At 44.6% G+C, this 22,995-nt stretch overlaps 1 protein-coding gene across 3 annotated transcripts in view; it reads left to right on the top strand.

Moving 5' to 3' along the window:
* Gcnt2 (glucosaminyl (N-acetyl) transferase 2, I-branching enzyme (I blood group)) overlaps positions 1-22,995 on the top strand; it is a 93,154-nt gene that overhangs the window by 39,529 nt on the left and 30,630 nt on the right. Inside the window, exon 1 of one of the 3 annotated variants that reach the window (XM_004628370.3) lies at positions 9,767-10,918. The exons of the other annotated variants lie outside the window; for them this stretch is intronic. Coding sequence (XP_004628427.3) covers positions 9,991-10,918 — 928 coding nt within the window. The 5' untranslated portion in view covers positions 9,767-9,990. Of the gene's footprint in view, positions 1-9,766; positions 10,919-22,995 lie in introns of those variants that run through there. 3 annotated transcript variants of the gene reach the window in all.

Below are 22,995 nucleotides of genomic sequence, written 5' to 3'. Positions count from 1 at the left end.
ATTCTCAGGATCATTGCCTTGCCCATCTTCTACATATAACTGTATGGCTTGACATTGTCATGTTTTCTAGCTCTTCTCCTTTCCCTCTCTTGATTAGTTAGTCCTCGAGATCCTGCTTTCCTTTTACTTGTATTATACCTTTCTATTTGTATTTCTTCTTCCAGCTTTAACTTCTAGGAAAGCCGAAGAAACATCTGATTTTGGGGGAATTTATTCAAGCACTTGGCCTCACCAGTCTAAAGCAAGCGAATTAGAGGCCCTCTGGGAAAGAAGCGAATTGGAGAGTGTTAGATAAGCTCTAAACAAGTCAAGGATTTAATCGGGCTACTAAAATTAGAAGTTGGAGGAAATCACTGCCCTTTTTTTTCTTCTTCGTCTTTCTTACTAGGAACCAGGAGCTGAACCCAGGGCCTTCACAATAAGCTATACGTTCAGCCTATATGTTTCTTTTTTACATTAAAGTCTCACTAAATTATAAATCACCCAGCCTCCCTCCTGGAGTACTGGGAGTATAGGCGTGGCTACCATGCCCAACTCCCCATCTGTGTTTTAAGATTGTTTTGTTTCCATTTATTTGAAAATATTCTCAACCTAAAGACACAGGATCCCCCAGATACAGATCTCTGGCAGGGGCATGGTAAAATGATGTGGGAGGAGGGGGCCAGAGTGGAGCTCAGAAGCAGAGAGAGGCCCTGGGCTCATTCTCCAGCCCGCCACCACCACAACAGAAAGATGGGCTGGCAGCCTGTGGAGGTAGCTGGTGTGCGCAGAGAACCCAGAATACCCAGGTGGGAAGACGTCATGCACTTTCCGCATGAGTTTGCAAGCCTTTCTCAGAGAATGCATTTGCAGGCAGACAAAAGTGGCTTGAAAAGACAAGTGCCTGTGCTTTCTTAACGTTGAGCAGAATGCAGCACACATCAAAGTTTGGATTGTGATTTGTTTTTGTTGTTGCTGCTGGGAAGGAATGAGGAAAGCAGGCATGCAGGAGGGGGGGATGATCCAGGAGCAGATGCAGAAGGCTTTCTAGACACCTTCAGGGAGACTCCTGCTCCTCACCCAGAGAGAGAGAGAGAGAGCACCACACCCCTTCAGGGCTACCCAGCCGGACTTCAACCCCTCAGCCCCGCCAGAGGTCTGCACTCAGAGCTGTAGCTGTGGCCCTCGCTCTGTGCTCCGCAGGTGCTTGTCCGGGAGCAAGCAGGTCCCGTGTATCTGATAACACAGGCTCGAGGGGCGGGGCTGGAATGCAGATGTTCTCCTGGGCTGGGTGGGGGTTCTAGGCAGCAGAATGACCCCCATATGCACAGCTGCTGTGAATCTCCAAATCTACCTAGGAATGTGCCCAGGGTGCTTAGGGTCATGTGTGAGCTGAGTTTAGCAACAGCAGAGGGAGGGAAGGTGAGCGAGATATTAAGATACATTACTGCAATGATTGGTCTTTTGTCCTGTGCTTGCCTGTTCTCCTTTTCCTACTCCTTTGTGGTGGAATTGAACCCAAGGCCTTGCACATGCTCTACCACTGAGCCACATCCCAGGGCTATGATTGCCTGCTTAAATCCAAGTACCCCTGTGAAGTCAGTGTTCTTAATGTTTTACAGAAGACAGGAAAACAAGATAAAAAGAGTACTCTGCAGGGCCCAGCCTAAGAGACTCCTCTGCCCCTGAGAATCTTGTCACCTCCAGCCCAGACCAAGGCTTAGGCGGTACCAGGACAAGGTCTCTGCAGTTGCTTTCATACTCAGCATCCCACATGTTCCACCTGGTGCTGTGAGGTAGCTCCTGTCACCACCACATGCCGGGAAGGGAAACCGAGGCACAGAGTGCAAGTTCCTGGTCTAAGCCCTTTAGCAGTCCAGCACTTCACCCTTCACAACCAGGAATGGCATGAGAAGGGGCGTCACAGTGTGGGCTGAGATGGGCAACCTTACTGTTTTCCAGGGGTCACCCTTCCTGCAGGTTGGAGAGGGACTGCAACAGCGCTGATGTTACAAAATGTAGCCCTATGATTCCATCTGGAGCAGAACTGGCGCCTGTGGGTGCACTGCCCTTGAGCCAAAGGTTGAAAACAAAATCAAAGGAAGCCTTCAGCTTGCTTGACCCATTAAGTGCTGATTTCTAACAGCTGAAATAACTATTATCCATCTCCATTTTCGGTATGGATATGATTTGATTTTCCAGGCTCATCTGATACCATGATCTCTCAAGGATCCCTTGATGCCTATAGCTTAGCAACTATAACCCATGATTTCAAAATACTTTGTGTGCTGTCATATTTTAATCTTGTATAAGATATTTTTATTTTGCTTTACTCTGTGTAATCTGTAGTGTCAAGTAGACTTTGGTTTGTGTACTGGATTCAATGCTGAATGATTCCAGAATGAGAAATTATTTTTGTTTTCTTTGCATTGTAGGGAAGGGTCTACAGGGTGTTCAAGGTCTCACTATTAGATTGGACTCATAGTGATCTTCCTGTTTACAGCCTCCCAAGAGCTGGGATTACAAGTGCGCACCACCACACCCAGTCTCAATTGCCATCTCAGGCTCCCGGGAGCAGGGCTGGCGTGCAGGCTCAGGGATCAAACACCCCCCACCCCATCCCCAGCTCCTGTACCTGCATGCAAGTGCTTTAATCTGCTGAGCTATTTGGCCAGCCCTGAAACAATCTTTTTTTCTCCCCTCTGTATTTAGGGCAGGGTCTACAGGGTGTTTAGGGTTTCACTACACAGATCTGACTCACAGTGATTCTCCTGTTTATAGCTTCCCAAGTGCTAGGATTACAGGCATGTGCCACCACACCCAGTCTCCATTGCCATCTTAGCACACCCTGGGGATGGGGCCAGCACGGCAGGCCCACTGCTCTTTGCCTAAGCAGGAGCTTTAGACCACTGAGCTATCAAGCCAGCCCTGAGAAATTCTTATTTTAATCCCATAATGAACATTAAATTCTACATTAAAATTACTTCAGAAAATTTCCAGTTGTAGATTTACATACCCTCAACTGAACATATGACTCTAAGAGTGATTTCAGAATTTTCAGGTTTACCCAGTCCATATTTCCAATTAGTGTCATACTACATTTTGTATTTAACTGATAATTTTGTGTAAACTATGATATCATAATGATTTAAAATATAAGCCGAATTTAAATTTTCAATTTTTATTCTACGTTAACACTTTATTTCATATTTAATAAATTAATATTTTAGATATAAGGGGCCGGGGTGACGGCTCAGTGGAATAAGCGCTTCCCTGGCAAGTGCAAGGGCTTGAGTTCAATCCCCGGTTCCAAAAAAAAAAAAATATTTTAGATATAGCAAAACAAACGGAATCAAAGGAAGCCTATTTCCAGAATAAAGAGCTGCATGAGGTTCAGATCTCAGTGGCCCTAAGATAAGTTCTGTGAGGACACAGCCTCTGATGGCTATGGTCATGTTTGTGCGACAATAGCACAGTGAAGTAGTTAGGACAGATACTGACCATGGCCCGAAGATATTTACCACCTGGCCCTTTCCAAAACAAGTGCTGACATCTGATAACACATGCACGGGGTAAACATTGTTTTTGTACCAGGGAACGAACTCAGGACCTTGTGCTTCTGGGCAGGTGCTTATGCTGCTGAGCCATATCTCCAGGTGGGCTAAACATATTTGCCTCATGTTTTTGGGTTTTTGTTTGTTTGTGTTTTGTCTTTGTGAGATGGGGGTTTTAATGCATAGTTCAGGCTGGCCTTGAATTCACAGGGATCCTCCTGCCTCAGCTGCCTGAGTGCTATTTTAGGCATGTGCCACCACATACCTGGTTTGGTATTGAATTTTTGAGAAGGAAGTTATGTCACAATTGAAAATTTTGTAGATAACAAAAATCTAGCCTTTTGTGCCCAAAATGATTAATTTTTAAAATGGGGGGGGGTTGCTGGTGTTAGCTCAGTAGACGGGTGTTTGCCCAGAGAGCTGTATTCAATCTCCTGCACTGCAAAAGAAAAAAAGTAATCAATACCTTTCAGATATGCCTTTTAAAATAAAATATGGAGCTGGGCATAATGACACATACCTATAAATACCAGCCCTTTGTAGACTGAGATAGGAGGATCACTGCAAGTTTGAGGCCATCCTGGTTATATAGCGAGCCTGGACTACATATGGAGACCCTACTTCAAAAAAGTAAAAAATAAAACCCCAACAGAATAAATAATAGAATAGAATATGCAGAATAGCTATTGATACATTTATATTTTTAATCTCACTTTTTGTATTCTCATTATTGTTATTATTTTTTTTTTTGAGATAAGATCTTACTATGTAGTTCAAGCTGGGCTTGAACTCAGCACATAGCTCAGGCTGGCCTCCAATTCACGGTCCTTGCACCTTTGCCGCTAAGTACTGGGCTTACAGGTGGGCACCACACACTGGACTGTACTCTGCTTATTCTCAGAGAAAGTCTAGCAGTGATCTTCAAGTTTTCAAGTCCTTTGGTGGACAACCTTGGTGATCTTATAAAAGCTAGATCCGCTGACCCTATGAAGTAATAAGATGGGATATGAACTGAATCAGCACTGGTTATCCTGCACCTAATTCACGTCTTATATCTGTGCTTTGAGTTGAACTGTTTTTTTTTTTTCAGGGCTCTTCCTATCGTCACCTAGAAGCCACTGTCTTTCAGTTTCATAGGCCTCTTCTACGGTGCGATTTCTTCTCTTCATAGCTCAGGAACTTTTGTTCTGATCTGCTCTATGTGGAGGGTTAATGGGCTAAGCCTCCTGGGATGGACAGGCCGCGCCCGTGCTTACACCAGGCGGGGTGGTGGCCAGAAGCTGTCCTTGAGGGTGTGTCCATGCGCTCACCATTTAAAACTCTATTTACTGGTTGATAACAATTTTATTTTTATTTTCATTTTATGTTATTTTATTTTTGTGGAACTGGGGATTGAACTCAGGCCCTTGCACTTGCCAGGGAAGCGCTTATTCTACTGAGCCATCTTCCCAGCCCTGTTGATAACATTTTTATTTTTTTTATTTTATTTATTTATTTATTTTTTTTGTGGAACTGGGTATTGAACTCAGATCTTTGCGTTTGCCAGTCAAGCGCTTATCCTACTGAGCCATCTCCCCGGCCCCTGATAACATTTTTAAAGCTTAGGAATTATTGTTTTTGTTTTTGTTTTATTTATTTATTTATTTATTTATTTATTTATTTAGTGTGTGTGTGGCCAGCTCAGCCCACCAGGGGGCGGGGCTGGCTGGCATGTGGTGCTGGGGGATTGAACCTCAGTCCCTGTGCTTTGCTTGGCTTAGTTTGTTCTAAGTAGGTGCTTTAGACCACTGAGCCATCTCACCAGCCCCCAGGAATTATTGTTAATATGGGGAGGAAGCCACTCACTTGAGAGAGTCGGGGGCAGCCTCTGTGGCCCCGAGCTCTGCCCCTCCTCAGTTCAGATCTGTTGAGTCACAGCCATCGCCGGTCCACCAGCTTTGCTCCCTCTCACTTGCTTTTCCTTACCTGCCAGGGATCGTTCAGTTCTCTAGCAGGAGAGCAAATTCAGCCAACAATGGGCCATTTGGTTGCTAGGAGACTTTTTTGTTTACACGGCCAGACTGACACACAACCAAAGCCTGCTACACAGAGCAGCATGGTGACCTTGCTAGTCAGAGAGGACTCAGTTCTGAGCGAGGCCTTTTGGAGCTTCCACCAATGAGGGAGAACAGGCAGTGTGGGTGGCTCTGGCATTGTTTGGTATGGTAGGCTTACCACAGTCTGAAACAGTTAACTGTATAATTCAAAATAACTACGTCAGAAGAGTTGGAAGGCTCCTAATATGTAAAATGGTAATCATTGCTCTAACTTGATTGTTGCATATTACTTATACATGTATTGAATGACAGTATTGCACCTCATATATAATATATCTACAACTACTACTATATGTCAATTAAAAATAAATAAGCATTGCCTTGATTCAACAGACAATAATTATTGGCATAGTGTGCACACCGGTAATCCTAGTACTTGGGAGGCTGAGGCAGGAAGATGGCAGTGAGTTTAATCCAACCTGGGTTACATGATGAGACCCTGTTACAACACACACACACACACGCACATATACACACACGCCAATAATTATGATGCCAAGGATTCCAATTCTGTAGCTTGGCCTTTAATAAAACTCATGTAATCACTTCTGATTCTTCTTTAGCACAGTAGGGTAAGTACTGGATAAAACAACCTATAAGGTTTTTTGTTGTTTTTTTTTTAAATGCATTTAGTACAGGGTCTACAGGGTTTCACTACATCGGTCGACTCGTAGTGATCCTCCTGTTACAGCCTCCCAAGTGCTGCAATACAGGCTCATGCCACCATGCCCAGTCTCAATCAATGTCTCAGCACACTCTGGGGGTTGGGCTGGCATGGCAGGCCCGGGAATTGAACCCTCGGCCCCTGCGTCTAAGCAGGTGCTTTAATCCACTGAGCTATTTGGCCAGCATCCTGTAAGGTATTTGTGAATAGCTAGACAAGTATGAAATCCTAGCATGTAACAAAATGATTAATGGTTGAAGAGATGGACTGAAGAGGTGGATATGCTGGTTACCCTGATTACATAAGCACACGCTGCATCACATGTCTTGATTTACAGCAATGTACCCCATGAAGGTGTACAAAAAACAAAGTATGTGTATAAGATCGATGGGAATGCCAAGCTCCTGCCCACCCAGAAAGCTCTCTAGAGAGCCTATGGCTTTGTTCTAATGTTTGGGCTCAGCTGATCACGTGCTCCAAGCTGTAGTCCTTGCCCTGTTGCTTGATTCATTCCCAGAAAGGTTATCCTGGGGCACAGAGAGGCAGGATAGAAAATATCCACTGGACAACAGACAGTTTTCAGTATGTTAAGCCAGCTAGAGGGAACAGAGCAGAAAGAATGTGCTGGTTGGAAGTCAATAGCTTAGTTCTCCTAATTATTTGGTGGAAGAAAATGCCTATTTGATTACCACAGAGACTGGTGAAACAACTCTGCTGGCAGGGCTGGCCAATGAAATGGCATCACTTTCTAATCTCAGTCTGCTCATCTAAACCACGGCAAATAGCCAGGATGCACTGTGGATAGCTGTTCGTGTGATACTGCTGTTTTGAATTATAAATTATGTTGCAGTCACCCCATGTGTGTTCTGCTTTCACAAATCATGATGAATGATTTCTTGGCATTTGCTTTGCATTTTGCATTACCTGAGCTTCCTCTTCCTCGGGCCTGGGGCAAGGAGAAGGGGAAAACAGAAACTCAAGGCCTGAATCTGCAAGGAAAGAAAACCCTTCCGTGCTCTCTCCAACTTTGCCTCTCTTGTTCCCTGAAGTCCTGCCAAACATGAATTTTGCAGAAAAAAGATGTGGCTTAGCACAATGAAGGAAGGGAAAACATCAAAATGGACTGTGCATTTGTTCCCTTCATATACTCACATTGTTAGGGGCTGGAGAGATGGCTCAGTGGAATACGTGCTTCCCTGGCAAGCGCAAGGGTCTGAGTTCAATCCCCAGTACCGCCAAAAAAAAAAAAAAAAAAGACATGGTACATATACCCACATTGTGTGCATGTGTGTTGTTCTTTTATTGTTGTTGTTGTCTCACTGTAGCCCAGGCTGGCCTCGAACTCAGCAATACTCCTGTCTCAGCCTCCCCAGTGCTGGGATTACAGGCATGAGTCAACAGGCCTGGCTGTATGTGTTTTCATTTTTTCTGGGCCATACTGGGTGGGGTAAGGGTGGGGTGACAGAGAAGGAAGAGAGAGGTACTCAACTTCTGGAAATAAATCAATCTATTTAAAAGCCTTAAGGTAAGTGTTCTTTTCTATTACGAAGAACAGAAATCAAAATGTCATTAGCATAGTCAGAAGTGTTGGATGGTTTCCAAAAGAAGAGACATGAATAATAATCACAGCCAGGGCTCACTGATCTCATCCCAGGTGCTTGAATTCCTGCTAAACCATGAGCAGGAGTTTGCTCTTCTCATCTTCCTTAGAGATTTTCCGTGAAATACGAGCTCTGTTACCATTTCACAGGCAGAGGACTTGGTGCTTTGAGAGACTGAGCAGCTTTATTCTGGTCACCAATTAGGCTCGGGCTCCAACACTGTAACCACGGAGCTGCAAAATGAAGGCCTAGGTTTGGGTTAAACTGAATGACTTCCAGATGAGTATTTTTATTGGCCTCAATTTCCTCATCTGTACAACAAAGAGGTTGTGTTTGGTGATCTCCAAGAGCCCTGCCAACTCTGGCAACTCCCCAAATCAATTTCTGTCACCTGCAGTCCCCAGTTGCCATTCACTAGTTTTACAGTGAGTTGAGGGAAGTTGGGGGTGGCACTAGGTAGGGAAGAGGCAGAGAGATGGCGACATTATGCGACCAGTGTTTTCCTAACCGGAGCAGCTGGTGCAGCTGTCCCATGAAGCCAAGGCAGCAGGATAATTGGTCGCGAGCTGGGGGCAAGACCCAAACAGTTGCTTTGCCCCTGGATTCATCCTTAGGGCCAGATCTAACCCCACACCCTCCACACTGGCTGCAGGTCTGCTTGAAACACCTGCACAGGTGAGGACCCAGAAGCCCTTGCCCTGTGGTCTGGCCTGCTCACCCTGGTTCCCCTGAAGGATTCAGGCTGGTACTTTCAGGACATCTGCAGCAGCCCTGAAGCATTTGTGCTTTCTTTTCTTTCCTTTTTCTTTTTTCATCTATTTAGTGCAGGGTCTACAGGTCTCACTACACAGATCAGACTCGTAGTGATCCTCTTGTTTTCAGCCTCCCAAACGCTGGGATTATAGCCGCGTGCCCCGGTCACTGTCTCAGCCCCAGGGGCGGGGCCGCACGGCAGGCAGGGGATCAACCCATTCCCTACGTCTGCCTAAGCTTTAGTTCGCTAAGCTATCTGGTCCACCCTGTGCTTTCTTTTGACAGTACAGGAAGGTGGAAATTTGGTGAAGACTATGACTCCTAACCTCAATTCTGCCAGCTTTTAAGAGCCCCAGTAACTAGTCTGTCACACGTTGTAGATGATACCTCGTTAACAGTTCAGGGGCTCTGAGGCGCTGGTGAAATGGGAACCAAGTTGTGCTTTCTGCAAACATGGCTATTACATTTCTCAGACTACTGTGTGTTTACTTTGTCATGTGTAGTCTGTGTGACCCTTTGGGTGACAGGTCAGGCTCTCCCGTGTCCCCTAGGCCTCGTTCTTACTTCCCTCTTCCCATACACATATGTCACAACCTCAGCATTTACTGCAGAGCTCTTGGTCAAAGATTTTTTTCTCTTTTCTGTTCTTTTTTTTTTGTGACTGATAATCTACTGGAGATGTTGCAAGGGCCTTTGCTGTTATCTGGTGGTTATCTGATGCATGCCCAGAGTCCGAGATAACGCTGTGATGCAAACAGGTAACAGTGAGTAAAGCCCAAGGGGTAGATGTGCTGTGGTTTCCCAGGGCTGCTAGCAAATTGTGGGGCTGGCCAGAAAAAGACAGAGCTACTTACGGTAACCGGGGAGCGCGGGTAGAGAAGGGCGATCCTCGGGCGGGAGGAGGGAGACAGGCAGTGGGGTGGGCGGGGGTGAGGCCAGCGACTCTCGCGGGCGCAGGGGAGCAAGACTTTCCCTTCCCTCCGCTCATTTACTGGGGAGCTGCAGCGTACTAGCTCTCATATGCAAATGAGGCTTCTGGGGGCGGGGCGGAGCGGGCCGAGCCGAGCCCGGCCGAGCGGAGCCGAGCAGAGCCGAGAGGTGCGCGCTGGACGCAGCCTCAGCCTCCCGCAGCGCTGCCGTTTCTCCCGCCAACCCGAGAGGATGGACGCGGAGCGCGACGCGCCGGAGTCCGAGCCCTGAGGGACGGACGCCCTCGGGCGGAGCTGTCAGCCGGGAGCCTGGCCGGGGAGTCCGTCCGCCCGTGACACTTGTGGTCTCTGGCGCTGTGCGCGGTTCTTCTTCATCTCTGGAGAGAGGAGGTGCTTTTCCCCGGGAAGCGCCGAATGATGAACTTTTGGAAGAACTGCTGTTTTGCTTTCGCGGCGCTCAGCGTGGTTATTTTTGTGATATTCTACCACAGCCGGTTAGGCCCGCCACAGGCGTACCAGAGGCTGAACGCGTCGGGGGTCGCGGCCGTCAGCCTCGACGCCTGCGCCCAGGCTCTGGGCGGGCGGCGCGCCTTCGTGTGGGGCCGCGCGGGGCAGTCGCTCCTGGGCCGCGCGCCCTGCCGCGACTACCTGCGCCTGGCGCACTACATCACGCGGCCGCTGTCGGAGGAGGAGGCCGCCTTCCCGCTGGCCTACATCATGGTGGTCCACAAGGACTTCGACACCTTCGAGCGGCTCTTCAGGGCCGTCTACATGCCGCACAACGTCTACTGCGTGCACGTGGACGCCAAGGCGTCGCCCGAGTTCAAGCGCGCCGTGCGGCTCCTGTTGGACTGCTTCCCGAACGCCTTCCTGGCTTCCAGGATGGAGCCCGTGGTCTATGCAGGGTTTTCCAGGCTCCAGGCTGACCTGCACTGCCTGAGAGACCTGGTGGCCTCCGAGGTGCCCTGGAAGTACGTCATCAACACCTGTGGGCAGGATTTCCCCCTGAAGACCAACAAGGAGATCGTCCAGTACCTGAAAGGGTTTAAAGGGAAAAATATCACCCCTGGTGTGCTGCCCCCTGCGCACGCCGTCGGGCGGACTAAATTCGTGCACCGAGAATACCTGGGAAAGCTTGGTTCGTTTGTGATAAATACCTATATCCGGAAAAGCTCACCTCCACATCGGCTGACCATCTACTTTGGCACAGCCTATGTGGCTCTTACCCGGGAGTTCGCCAACTTTGTCTTGGATGACCAAAGGGCCATTGATCTACTACAGTGGTCAAAAGACACATATAGCCCTGATGAACATTTTTGGGTGACCCTGAATAGGATTCCTGGTAGGTACCAATTTCCTTTTTTTTTTTTTTTTTTTTTTGAGATAGGGTTTCACTGTGTAGCCCAGTCTGGCCTCAAACTTGGGGCAAGCCTCCTGTCTCAGCCTCTCGAGGGCTGGGATTACAGGCGTGCATCCCCACACCTGGCTTCCATTTCTTTTTATGAGATTGAGTTTCCTAATAATTACTTCTCTAGGAACTGACACATTTGGCGTTATTTGAAACAAAATTTAAGTACTTAGAAAACGATGACTGTGGTTGCTTTTAGAGACAGCTCATGCCACCTCTGTGGTTTTGTAAGGTTATGATATCTAAGAAAACCCAGCAGTAACTGATAAAACTTTTTCTATCAGGAAGGTGTTACATGGCTTTACTGATAGGAAGCCGGAGTCCCTGGAGCGGTTTGGGATGGGGGGCTGTGCAGTTCAGAGTCATAGTGATCCTCCTGTCTCAGCCTGGGGATTGAATGTGGGTCCTTGAGCGTACCAGGCAGGCACTTAAACTGCTGAGCTTGCCAGGTAGGTGCCTTGACTACTGAGCTTTCTCCCCAGCCCAAGGGAGCTCTTTTTAAAGAAGACTCTTAGATGCCTCTGCGATGTGCACAAACTTGCTATGCTTTAAATGTCTCTTGTTCTAAGGTCTGAACTTCATTCACTTCTGGTCAACTAATGCAGCCTGATATTTTGTCTTGAGGAGGAGTAGCAGAGAGTAGAAACTTTAAGAAAGATTCAAGCTGGAGTTGATCCAAAGGAAATTATTAATTATTAGGTCACAGGTTTTTATGAGAAATTCATTTGCAGCCCTAGGTTCCTTTGTATTATAAAATCTTGCTGTGAGTATTTGTATGATTTGGAAAGGAATCCAGAGTATACCAGGCAGCTGAAGGCAAAAGATAGTGATACACGTCCTCTTTGATTCAGAGCTGGGCTTGTTTTCAAAATTCTGTTTCCCATAGTTGTGGTCCTGCAGTGTCTTTTTCAGGGCATTCCCAGTACACTTGTTTCAGTATCATAGCTGCAGGGCTGTGGGTGTTGATCCTGTGTGACACTGGTTCCCTACTTGCCATGATCGCAGTCGTTCCTGGCTCTTCTGTGTAGGAGTCTCACCTGGCACACTTCTGTGTGTAGTTTGAAGCCACATTTGTATCTGAAAGCAACAAGTCATTTTTAGGTCATAGATAATTTAGAATTCCTAAGAGCTGGAGTCACAGAAGATACTTAGGAGCCAAAGCAGACAGATACATAGCCTGTTTATGTTCAGAGATGCTAAATTATCAGGTCACAAAGACTCATAGGAGGGGGTGTGAACCATAGTTTATCATAGTATAGTGTTAGCCCTGTTATTTACAAATACCTAACAAACACATGTAAATATTCCTTATGTGGCAACCGATGTTTTTATTGGTAGAGTTATGCCAGATGTTATATTCTCCACTGGGATCCTGGTTATGCTGGGAGCACAGGAAGGTAGTGAGGCTGAGATGGAGTGATGTGCTGTGGTGCTCACAAAGCTTGTCCAGGGCCACAATGGGGCCGATCTTGGGATTTCAGTGGCCTGGAGCTTGAGTTCTTTGCCTTGCTATAGGAAAAGAACAAATTTTTTATTCTTTCTTCTGGATCATAAGCAGATTTCCTGCAGGATCCCCAAGGGAGAAAAGGGTGATTGGGAAAAATGAGAAGGGCTGTGGAAGGAAGTTCTCTCTACATAGCTATTTGAGCAAGGAACAAGGTCAGCAGGGACACAAGTGTGTGTGTGCACATTGGAAGATAGCAGGCACTGCTAACTGGAGTCACTGGTATCCCTTCTGGATTGATAGCCACCACCTGCCAAGGGCTTCTGTGCAGGTTTTTCACATCTCTGCCTAGTGCCAGCTCAGCATGGCTGTTGCTTCTCCCAGCCAGGGGACATGGGACCAGTGCTTCAGTTACTGTATCAGAGAGGCTTCTTTCCTACATCTCCTCTATCTCTTCCCCTTCCCTCCCTCTTCTGTCTCTTCCCCTTCCTCACCATCACCTACCTCCTTTCCTCTTCCCTCTTTCCTCCCCTTCTTTCCCTATGGGGTTGGGGCCCCAGGCTTCATGCCTGTTAAATAGAAGCTCACCACTGAGCTGTCATCGTAATTCTAAATTGGCTTAAAAAATATTGGAGGTACTGGGGTGTGAGGTGGGGTGAAGCCCAGCCTAGCATATGTAAGGCCCTGGGTTCCATCCCTAGCACACAAAGTAAAAACTAAATGAAACAGGGAGGTACTAATAAGGCTTAAAATTTTGAAAGCCTGCACTCTATCAACTATTGATGTTATTGCTTCACTGTATATTCTTCCAGGTTATTTATTTATTTATTTATTTTTTGCATTTGTGAACATCACTAATTAAACATCATTTCAAATGGACATTGACATTAAACATTCATCTCAAATGAATTTTTTATAGCTGCACCACAAAAATATTCAGGAAAACACTCTTTATTTTAGGTGCCATATTGTCTATGAGAAATAAATTCTGCAAGATGTGTTATTTATTAAATAGATTGTATGCAGACATATAGAAAACTATGTTTAATTCCAGAGCTCAACCTTAGGTTGTCTTGAAGCATTTTGAGATCCAGAGTCAAAGCATTTTGTAAGACCCTATTCAAGGGGTTCTAGGTGTGCAGTGATGGTGTTGTTCAGAACTCTGGGAGAGGCTGCCAGAACACTTTAGCCCCTGCTTGATGCTCTGTGGTGGCTTCTCATTATTTTAAGCAGTACATCATGACATCTATGACCTGAATGTCACCTGTCTCTCTACCCTGGTCCCTTGTTATTTGATGAATCACACTTTATAGTTCAATAACCACTTTGCCCTACACATTTTGCCATTTGTACCTCTTTTTATTTGATGGTTCTAGTGATAATTTCTCATAAAGGATGCCCTACTAGTATGTTTGATCCCTCTTCATCCTTTATGTCCCATGGTGGATGACACCGATTCCGGAAGCCATCCATGTAATCCTCTCCTCAGACACCTTATGTTCAACTCTGGTGCTCCTGAGGCCACAGCAGGCCAGCCCTGCATTATAATTACCTGCTAGGACGCATCTCCTTTCTCACCTCCTCAGGGTTTGAGCTCCTTAGTGTAGGAATATGGCATGTGGCCCTGCGCTCCCCACGTGGCCATTTATCACTGTGCCAGGACCTGAGTCGAGAACATGCAGGTTGCTGGATGGCTCAGGTTGGGGTGGGGCAGGAGTGTGCCCCCATAGTTAGGAGAACATAAGAGGAAAGTATACAAATGTCCTTGACCTGGGGCAAGGGTAATATTCACAGTAAAGATTAGAGAACTAGTAGATAAAGTAGTGCTTGGAGAAATAATTCCACCATGTTCACGAGACCTTGTACAATTAGCAAGTACCAGATGGAATGTACATGTTTTTTGTGTCTTGAGACAAGGCCTTGCTATGTAGTTCAGACTGAACTGGAACTCAACTGTGTAGCCCAGGCTGGCCTCAAATGCAGCGATCCTGCCTCAGTCTCCCAAGTGCTGGGGGATAGGTGTGCACCACACCAAACTACAGTGTGACTGTTAATGAGACAGAGTCCTTCTTTAGAATGTCTGGTTCCCAGGTAGCCACCCAGGGTTCTTCAGTAGAGGGTTGTAACATATGAGGCCGTGACAAAGCCCCAGGCATGTAGGACCAATTGCCACCTCCAATGAATTTTCCTTCCTGGTTCCTAGTTTGAGTTTCTCCCACAGTTGCTCCTCAGTCCACCTGGTATGTGGTTTAATTGGTTTGAGACTGCTTCTTTGTTATTGGCTTAGGAAAGAAAAACTAGATAAACAAGAATATAAGAATATAAAAGGTTAAGCAAAGACAACAATAGAGAGAAACTTAAAACAGCCCTGCAGGTGTAGCTCTCAGCCGATGTAAACACTGAACTATTCGGCAGGCATGTGTTCTCTATAGAACGGTTACCAGATCCTCACACCTAGGCGGGGCTGAGTGCTACCCAGTCTCTCAAAGTATGCATTGTGCTCCTTGTACATCAGCACAAATTTAGAACTGTTTTGGAACCACAAAGGATGTACTCACTGGGTCTGTCGTAACCAGGACTGAGAATTATAAACATCTACTGAGTAGGAGAATCACATATAATGTCATTGGGACACTCAAGTGACCAGAGATGCTAGATTTTTATGGTCAGAGGACAGCCCACAATGCTTGTTTTGTCAATGTGGAGATAAATTCTGGTTGAAGGAGAAATTCCATAAAACATACTTCCAGGGGTTTCTAGCCATTGAACAGTTTCAAAATGCTATCGTGTTTGGGCATGGTAGTACATGTCTGTAAACTCTATAGTCTAGGAGACTGAGGCAGGAAAAATGTTAATTTGAACCCCAGCATTAGCACCTTAATAAAGTTCTCAAAATGAAAAGTAAAAAAAGGGCTGAAAATGTAGCTTAGTGCGAAGACCTTGGGTTCAATATCTAGAACCCCTCACTCCATATTAGAAGCATATAAATATTTAATATAGCTACATATGTATAATTTTTGTATAGCCAGATAACATTACACACACATAAATGTGAACATGATTTTCAAAATACTGTATTGGTGCTATGGACCTGTTTGGCTTGTTGGACCTCTTCTGTAAAGAGGCTCTTCCCAAGCCAGCAAATGCAGTGGACTCGGGGAAGATGTGTATCTGTGATATGCCCTTGTTATTGGAGATCTGGGCAGGTGAGTCTGTGTCTTGAGGTGCCAAGCTCCTGCTGGAGAAGCCAGGGACAGATTCTAGGGTATTTACGTAACTAATCCATGCTGGAGCTGCTGTCATTTGTGGAATCAGCCTTGGGGGTTCGTTCTCAAGCCTTGTGTCCTGTGGAATAACTGAGATCACCTCCTCCATTGGGGAATCTGGGGCCCAACATTTCTGCCCTTCTGCTTCAGAAGGAAATGATTAGGAAACACTACTCTTAATTAGCTTTTAATTCCTCATCTCTAAAACATTTTATGAGACAAGAAGAATTGGATTAAAGTATATATAACTATTTAATGGAGCATAAACACAATTATGATTGGCAAACACCCACTAAGCTGAATTTAACAAGAATTTAATCCAGCAGAAAGGATTAATATAATTACTACTTTAGAACTGGCAAGACCATTATTCCAACTCATTCCATAGCCCATCTTTCCCTAGTAATTATAAGACGAATCTTTTTATAGAAGCAGCACTTGTCTTTCTTATTTAACAAAAAGGTAGTATTGCATTTCAATGGCTTCTTAAAATAATAAAATATTAATTATATATCAAAACTACATACAATTGATGTGTATATCAATGTAAGTAATACAGTGGTCAATATATATTCAATATATAATGATCTCTGTTGCATAAATCTCTTGATCCTGTTTCTCTGTACTTAATTCAAAGCTTTTCTTTCCCTTCCCCTTTGAGTTGTATGAGGGCTCTTAAGCCAGACAAACATGGTTTGAATCCTTCCACCTAATTTTGCTAACAAGGTGATACTGGCCTTAGTTTATGCCAAGCTTTAGTTTACTTCTCCTTTCCCAGAGAAGTTAGGAGTGGTAAATACAATAGCGCGTCTGGTACAGGGGTTCTCAGGATTGAGCATGCTTTGGAATCTGCCGCAGGGCCCAAAAACCAGCTTGAGATTCTGCAAGTCTGGATCTCTCACCCATTTCCAGCTAATACTGGTGCTGCTCACCTGGGGGCCACACTTTGAGAACTGCTAACTTAGACTTGTGTTCGTGCAGATTTGCTGCACGTGCAGTACTGTTGCTTTCCAACCCAAACCTCTTTGACTAAGAAAAAAGGCAGCAGCTACCAGTAGAAGGAAAACTCCTTTATGTGAGGAGTAGCTTTCTGGGATTAACCTGACAAGGTGTTGCTCTGTAGGTTTTGTGAGAGTTGTGTGTGCTGATGACTGATATCAGGGAAGTGCTTAGATGGAGGAAATAGTTGCGACCCTGGAGGAAGATAAGCCTGACTGTAAATTTCAGCCTTGTTTCATGACCTTGTGTAACCAAACCTCAAACTCCTCTTGCATAGTCAAGTGGAGTGGCTACTTAGGAAGGCTGTTTTGAGATTTAAAGAATTGCCATTTTCCAGCAGTGACAAGCTCTCCATTAAAGTGCGCCTGTGGCAGAGGATCTCTTTCCAGAATAGAAGAGGAAACACAAGAAGCCTACAGAGGCCCAATTGTTCCTTCATGGCTGTGAAAGGCCCAGGATGCTATGTCACCTCACTCTCTAGCCACGCAGACAAAGTTTTGTGTGCAGGCTGCTCCACTGCCCTCTCTTGGGTGTCAAGTGGGAGGTTGTGTTTGTTTGTCCACTTATGAATATATAAGAACCTGTGACCTAGGATTTCTACATTAATGAGATCCATGAAATACTGGATAAAACCACTTTAAATCCATTTCACTGCAAATGCATGTCCTTGTGGATGTTCATCAGTCATGTAAAACTAGACAGAGCCCAAAGAGGGCCAGGAGGAATGTTCACAGTTTACACATTCAGATGGATGCTTACTTACTTTTAATTACTTTGATTTCCCTTAATGATGTTGTCATCATTTTTACTTTCCTGTTCATTTTACTTTTTTTTTCAGTACCGAGAATCAAACTTGGGACTTTGTGCTTGCCAGACAGGTACTTATGGCACTGAATTATATCCCTGGTTCTGTTGATGTCATTTTTAAAGCTATTAGAAAGCTTGACTGAGCTGGTCACGGTGGTGCATACTTACAGTCCTAGGAGTCCAGGAGGCTGAAGCAGGAGGATTGAGAGTTTGAGTCCATCTTGGTCAGTATATCAACTTCATGAGGTCCTGTCTCAAACTTTATAGATTATTTAACAAAGGGCTGGGGGTGTAGCTCAGTGTGAAAGCCCTGTCTGTGTTCAACTCCCAGTACCAAAAGAAAGTGTTGACTGAACCTTTACAATCAGTTAACATGGCAAAGTATGTGTCATCCATCAGCAGCATGTTCCCTTAACAACACAAAGGATGTCCTGCTGTCTTCAGAACTCTTTCACATGAAAGAAGCAGAAATTATGTTTAACCAGTTCCTTAGCTTTCTTTTTCTCTGTGTACTTTAGGGAGGGGTCTACAAGGTGTTCAGGGTCTTACTACTAGAGCAGACTCTAGTGATTCTCCTATTTACAGCCTCTCAAGAGCTGGGATTACACGGGCATGCCACCACACCCAGTCTCAATTGCCATCTCAGTGCACCCTGGGAAATGGGGGCAGGGCTGGCACCGGCACGGCAGGATCAAACCCCCAGCCCCTGTGCCTGTTTGCAGGTGCTTTAATCCACCGAGCTATTTGGCCAGCCCTTCCTTTGCTTTCTTAACTCTCTAAAAGGAGTTAGGATGTCTGTTTAGGACATAGCATCATTTCTTAGAAAAGGAAATCAACACAGCTAAGACTTGAAAGATATGAAAGAGCCCTTTCACAATCATGCTTTATAGGTTGTGGCCAGCCAGGCTACATCATTCCCATTTTGGGTGTCTAACTTCCTTAACGTTTAAATGTATTTTGCCCATTCTAGCCACGTGGAGATCACTGGTAAACTATTATAAAAATGTGTAAACATACATAACAGCACAGGAACTCCTGCATTAGTCTTCTTGTGCCCATCAGCCACTTTCAACAATCGTCATTACCTTACACAAACTCAAAGCAAAAAAAGTTAAAACATGTAACAAATCTTTGTGTTGATTCTGTAATTCTCAGAAACAGCTCTGTTTTCAAAGGAAATGCAGAGTTCGAGTATTCCAGGTTGACTTTCTGCATATCCCATAATAGTGATTTGCTAAAAAGTAAAAATATTTTCATCTGGCTTACACTTTTAAGACATAACACATGGACCAGACTGAGTTTTTCATCTGTTACTTAAAAAAATCAACAAAGTTGATTTATTTAAAGCATATGGGCATTAGAGCATGAGCCAGAATTCTGCTACAGACTGTGTTGGAGTGGCTTCCTCTTCTTGGAAGGAGGAATGAGGATAGGACTGAGCAGGAGACTGGATGGTAGGATAGCCTCTGCCAGGTACTGAGCTAGAGGTACTTTTTTTTTTTTTTTTTTTTCCTGGTACTGGGGATTGAACTCAGGACCTTATGCTTGCCAGGCAAGCACTTACTCTACTGAGCTATCTCCCCAGCCCTAGAGGTACATTTTATCTCTTCTCCATACTGAATATTCCACTTCCCCTAAAAAAAAAAAAATTGACAACCTTACTGTGAATCCAATATGGTTTTCCTGTTGTTTGTTTGTTTTGAACATGAGATGAGCTTTTGTTGCACCAGGCCATAGGCATTTGGGGGTATATTTGTTATAGAAACTCATCTTTCCCTAATACATCACCTGACTCTGTGTGTACATGTTGGCTATAGAGTAGAACTGCACATTCCTCACAAGCTGGCCATGTGCCCCTTTGTACCCAGTGTAATGCTTAACATGGGGCTGAACACATCCTTTTCAGATCATAAGCATTTTGTTCATAAAACCAGCCTGTGTGTGAATATGGAATTGACATGAAGATATTTTGCATTCACCCAAATCTTAGTGCATTTTTTTTTACCAAGTGTTTCCATATTCTCCTCTCTCAGATTCAATCTTCTTGTTCACTTTTACATATGTAACTTAATTTGAGAGGCCCCAGTTATCAAATTCAGTTGTTTTACATGAGGCTTGATTTTTGCAGGGCAGCATGAAGGAAACTTCTGTTTTAAGCCCTAGCTTGGTCCACAGCTTGTGTGACTGAACAGATTACTTAACCAACTCAGTCCTTGGTTAATTTTGATTTTAAGGTATAAGAGAATGTTGGAGAGGGGTTTGAGAATTTATTAAAAAGAATTATTTGAATTCAACCTTATCCCATAAGATATATCTGATTGGGGTCAGGGATATATATAGCTCCATGGCACAGTGCCTGCTTGGCAAGTGCAAGGTTCTGAATTCGATTTTCTAGTACAAAAAGAAAAAGATACATCTGGGTTATTTCTGGAGAATAGTGAGTCTCATAACAATGACGATGATGTGCTATTATTTACTTCCTTTTTTTTAAATATTTATTTATTTTTATTTATTACATTTATTTATTGTGTGTGTGTGTGTGTGTGTGTGTGTGTGTGTGGCCAGCTCAGCCCACCAGGGGGCGGGTCTGGCTGGCATGTGGTGCTGGGGATCGAACCGTGGTCCCTGTGCTTTGCCAAGCTTGTTTCAAGTAGGTGCTTTAGACCACTGAGCCATCTCTCCAGCCCCTATTATTTACTTTCTCCGGAGTAATCTCTGAGTGTCTCTTAAGGGTTTGAGTTTTGATGAATTTGACTTTTAAATTTTTCTCGTTTTCTTTTTTGTGGAGCTAGGATGAAAACCAGGGTCCCATGTGTGTGAGACAGGTACTCCACCACTGAGCAACACCCTAGCCCAACTTTGATTTTGTAAACCCTTCACACTGTACAACTAAAAGTAGCAGGGTAACTGAGGATTACAGGCCATGTGTGAATGTTTTGTTTTCTTTTAATAAGTGTCTCAAACTCCAGCCCTTGTACTGTATAACAGGGGTTAGGGACCATGATGTAACTTCACTTTCTAAGTCCTAGTCTCTGTTCTTCACTAGCTATTAGGCTTTAAATTTGCCATTTAAGTTCTCAGGGCCTTAGTCTCCTCTATAAAAATAAACTAGGCTAGGTTAGTGGGGGCAAACCTATGGCACATGTATTTGTTTTTGTTTTAAGACAAAGTTGTTAATGTAGAGTTGTTTTTTCTAAATGAAGACCTCAGGATTCAGGCTTAGTTGCAGTGTTGGCACTGTACAATAAATAAGGGGATTTTGGGTGGCAGTTTGGACATTTGTCTCTAAAAGATTCACCATCACTGGGCTAGGTGATCTCAGAAAAGGATGCTGGATTATTTTTGCTTTAATTCTGGAGCATGTAGTGACAGGGAGTCTTAGAAGCAGATAGACCTAAGATTCAATTACCTGCTGGTGCCAGCAACTGCCCTATATCACATGCTTACATTTTGAACTCCTGAAAAGGACACCTCAATTGTCAAATAAACTGAATCGCCTCTCTCTATGCTGCAGCAAAAAACCTCTGTGTCCTTTCTACCCAAATCAAGGATACCTAGGCCAGGCCAAAACAGCGTGCCTCAGTGAGGGGCATCCTGCCAGCTTCCGTCCTCATATCTCAGCAGGGGCAAGGACAGGAAGGAGCAGGTCACATGAAATAGCCTTGCCTCATTAACCTTCAGGATCACAGTAGCCTGCAGAGAGTGGACTCTGTCCAGGGGCAGGGTCTTGAATCATGACTTCTTCTGACTTCTCACCATGGACAAATCCTTCAGCTCTTCAAACTTAGTACCTCCCACCAACAAATGATAAATAACTAGTTCAGCTGTGGGGGACAGAGGGACAGGGGTAGGGATTATGAGAAGTAAAGCCTACCTCTGTAACTAATAACTAGTGACTCCATACCTAAGCCCTAAAGCAAGTGCCACCTTCCTAGCACAGGGTGCTCACTGAATGTGGTTCTGTGAAGGGTTTTGACTTAAGTAAAAATTCTGTAGAGACTTAGAGTAGCTAATTCAAGAAAGACTAAATGGCACTGAGCATGGTGGCACATGCCTGTAGTCCCAGCACTCGGAAGGCTGAGACAGGAGGATCTCTGCAAGTTTGAGCACAGCTTGGGCTACCAAGTGAGCTCAATGCTAGCCTGAGCTGCATAACAAGACCCTGTCTCAAAAAGACAAAAAATAAAAGTAAAAATAAAAAATAAATAAAAATGATTGGATGAAGTGGAAATCAAATTCATCATTGCTCAGGTTGGAGGGGTAATCACATGATTTAAAATGAAGGAAAGCAGCTGGGTGCGGTGGTGAAGGCCTATAATCCCATCACTTGGGAGGCAGAGGCAGGAGATCACACAGGAGTTCAAGGGCAGCCTGGAGTACAGAGAGAGATTCTGTCTCCCAAAAACAACCAACTGAGCAAACCTTCCTACCTGAGAGGCTCTGCTTAGATTTGTAGATGGTCAAGGGATTCCTCCATGCCCTACTATGAGTTGAATGTTCTAGTCATTGGTGTTGCCTTGAAGATGTCCACCATAATTGAGTTTCAAAAATAGTGAAGGACTAGGGATGTGGCTCAGTGGTAGAGCTCTAGTCTTACATGCATGAGGCTCTGGGCTTAATCCCTAGTATCATACACGTGCACACACACACACACACACACACACACATACACACACAGAAGTGAGGTAACTATTGCATAAATGAAAACACCAGCATTCAAGCCCTTAAATAGGGGCCGTGGAGGGGGAGCCGGGGAGGTGGCTCAGTGGAATAAGGAATAAGTGCTTCCCTGGCAAGCTCAAGGGCCTGAGTGCAATCCCCGGTCTGCAAAAAAAAAAAAAAAAAAAAAGAATTAGAATGTTTATGGCAGTCAAGTCCTTAAATATAAATCCAGGAACATCTGAAATCTGGACAACCCATGCTGGTCCTGCAGGCCCTAAAATAACCTGGTGCAGCAGAACAGAATGAGCCATGATGTCTGTGAAGTTTCAAGTTTTATTTTACAAATTTGTGTAAATATTGCACACCTGTCCATGCAATGATATTCTTAAACTTTTTGTTGAAAGAGACTATTACAGAAAACTGGACATACCAGAACTGAAATGATCATTTCATTTTCACACTACTTTTTACCACATTCCCAGTGCTACCATTTTTACCACAAGAAAACACATTCCCAGTGCTATCAGAAGCCCTGTTGGGAGCACTTTTCCAGTCATTTCCTGGAGCAGCCACTGTTGTGACCCTGAAAATTAGATGTCAGTCTGTGTGTCATCATCATGCAAGGGTTTTGTTGTTTCAACCATTTTTTGGTATTAGAACATAATGGTTGCATTTATTGTGCAGAGTTTGTACTTATACATAACACAAGTTAACTGTCTCCTACCCCCCTCCTTACTTCTAGCTTTTGTTCCCCTTCCCATTTATAAAAATTATCTTTCTTCTTTCTTTCTTTCTTTCTTTCTTTCTTTCTTTCTTTCTTTCTTTCTTTCTTT

Source organism: Octodon degus, unplaced genomic scaffold, assembly GCF_000260255.1.
Source record: "Octodon degus isolate 3935 unplaced genomic scaffold, OctDeg1.0 scaffold00023, whole genome shotgun sequence".
In the NCBI taxonomy this organism is placed as follows: domain Eukaryota; kingdom Metazoa; phylum Chordata; class Mammalia; order Rodentia; family Octodontidae; genus Octodon; species Octodon degus.
The sequence above is the reverse complement of the archived record's forward strand: the minus strand, read 5'-3'. Positions and strand labels throughout refer to the sequence as shown.